Consider the following 2,500-nt stretch of genomic DNA (forward strand, 5'->3'; position numbering starts at 1 on the left):
TAATAACGATAATGATAACAATAATAATAGAAATGATAATGTCACACGAATTGATATTATAGATAATAACAATGTTGATAATAATAATAATGACATCAGTAATAATAATTATAATAGTAATAACAATGACGATAATAATATTGCTAATGTTTAAAAGCAACAAGAAGTTCCATCAATATGCTAATGAGAAAAAACAACAAGGAAAAGTAAACATTCAGTGAATATTGTGAAAGGAAAAAAGTTAGAACAAGCATGTTCGATAATATGATAATTAAAAACAAATATATTATCACTATCATGTATATGAATGAAGTAATTGTATTTGTATATTATATCAGGTAAATTTTATTAATTTTCTATCAAGTAAATATAAACCAAAATGTATTCACGATGTATTTATATTAACCAAATAAATTTTCGTGAACAGGAAACACATTATCCTGATATCTACACGCGGGAAGAAATTGCTATGAAGATTGACCTGACGGAGGCGCGTGTGCAGGTAAGGTTCAAAGTCTTATCTTATTTTTGTGTGTCTTTGACCTTTATTGACCTGAGGTGCTGGGAGATACTGATTTGGTGTACTTTTATCTGCGAAAATACAATTTTATTTAATGTGTGTGTGTGTGTGTGTATGTGTGAAGAATTATGTAAATGTGTAAAAGGCCGATGTGAGTATGAATATAATATACCTAATTGTACCTCTACTTGTGTAAGTTTGCGTTGTTTGATAAAACATAAAAATGGCAGAAAAAATGTAATCTCTTAAAAAAAGTAAATGAAACAGTAACAGAAGAAACAGTAGCAGAATGACAAGAATAAATGTCAACGCAAACAATAACAGAATAGACGTGGGGTCGTTGCCTGTGAGAACAAGATACGGTTAATTACGTGAGGAAAGGGGAAAGTGAGGGGAGGGGAGGGCGAGGGGGGGGATAAGGAGGAAAGGGAGTGCGATTTGAATAAAATCAATTATATCATCCATATCAAGTGATTTCTCATCTTTACGCTATTTTCATAATAGTAAAGAAGAAATGAAGCGGAGATCGGTAAGAATGATGAAGATATAAAAACAAAATTGCGATAACTATTTAGTTCTTGTCATTGTGATTTAAAGATATTTTCCTAGTCATCCCGCCAGTCCAGATAACAATCCTCGTGGTTCTGAAACAAATAAACCGAAGCAATGAAAGATAAGAAAAGGGAATAAAGACCAAACAGCACTAGAAAGAAAGGAGAAAAGAGAGAAAATGGCCAAGAAAACCCGTGTCCAACGCGATAATATCCCCTCGGCTAACCTACGTGGGACGGAGCGTTGCGACGACCGCTCACGAGGGACGCCACCATAGAGCGGGAAATTGATAACTTACAGTAGCGGAAACTTGCTAATATGTAGCGGAAAATTCTTGACGTGGTGTGCCTGTGTGAATGAAGAGCTTGTGAGAAAGGGAAGCTGGTTTGGGGTATGTGTGTGAATGTGTGAGTGTGTAACGAAGTGGATGTGCGTGTGTGTGTGTGAAGGAGTGCGTTTGTATACTTGTGTGTTTGTCTATGTTTGTGATTGTGAATGGGTGTGTGTGCAAGACGAAGTGAGAGATAGACAGTTGAAGATAGATAAAGAGATAGATAGATAGATAGAGATAGATAGATAGATAGATAGATAGATAGAGAGAGAGAGAGAGAGAGAGAGAGAAAGAGAAAGAGAGAGAGAGAGAGAGAGAGAGAGAGAGAGAGAGAGAGAGAGAGAAGAGAGACAGACAGACAGACAGATATATTTTTTAAGAATATACAAGATCCTTTGTTCCAAACTATCTGCAGGGAATACTGTGAATATTATATATTTTTTCAATTAAACACTGATGTATAAACTGCAATTTCGAAGTGATGGCGAGCCTTATCGAATACCAGACAAAAATACATGAAAACGACTATATCAATTTACCTATTCTATTTTTAATCTCCCCAGTGAAGGAAAATCGCAAACCAATTTCACATTATTCGTATTTGTATTAAAAAACGAATAACGCAGAATAAATAAATAATAAAACACACTATTAATAGATGCAGCAAAAATGAAATATCTAACCGACTTCCATCTCCATGCCTGAGGGAGTAGCTTTAGTTGCCACCACTGCCGCCAGGGGGACGATGGCGGCCCGATACATGAATCTAAAACATTAAAAATGCCATTAGTGGAATCAACTTGTCAATTACATGCGTTTCTTGGGGACAACATCAACCGCGAGGGAACCACTGCACCCCCACCCCGACCCCCAAACGGAAAGAGAGAGGGGGTAGTTATTGAAATAGTATTGTATGTTTGTTTCAGTATGTATGGGAATCGACGTGCCGTAGTTATTATTCGTGAATCGGGGATTTTAAGAATAAGTCGGTAATTTTAAAGGGATTTTTTTTTTATAGATTAGTGAAAATATTCATTCGTTTTACTAATTTCCACAACTTCAAGAAAACGGAAGCATTTTCCAGCTACTTTCTCATA

The 2,500-nt window shown here is 35.6% G+C and overlaps 1 protein-coding gene across 1 annotated transcript in view; it reads left to right on the plus strand.

The window, feature by feature from the left end:
• LOC119574397 (paired mesoderm homeobox protein 2B-like) overlaps positions 1-2,500 on the plus strand; it is a 98,888-nt gene that overhangs the window by 27,441 nt on the left and 68,947 nt on the right. The window contains exon 3 of the mRNA XM_037921617.1: positions 428-502. Within this exon, the coding sequence (XP_037777545.1) occupies positions 428-502 (75 nt within the window). The remainder of the gene's footprint in view (positions 1-427; positions 503-2,500) is intronic.

Source organism: Penaeus monodon, chromosome 6, assembly GCF_015228065.2.
Source record: "Penaeus monodon isolate SGIC_2016 chromosome 6, NSTDA_Pmon_1, whole genome shotgun sequence".
NCBI lineage: Eukaryota > Metazoa > Arthropoda > Malacostraca > Decapoda > Penaeidae > Penaeus > Penaeus monodon.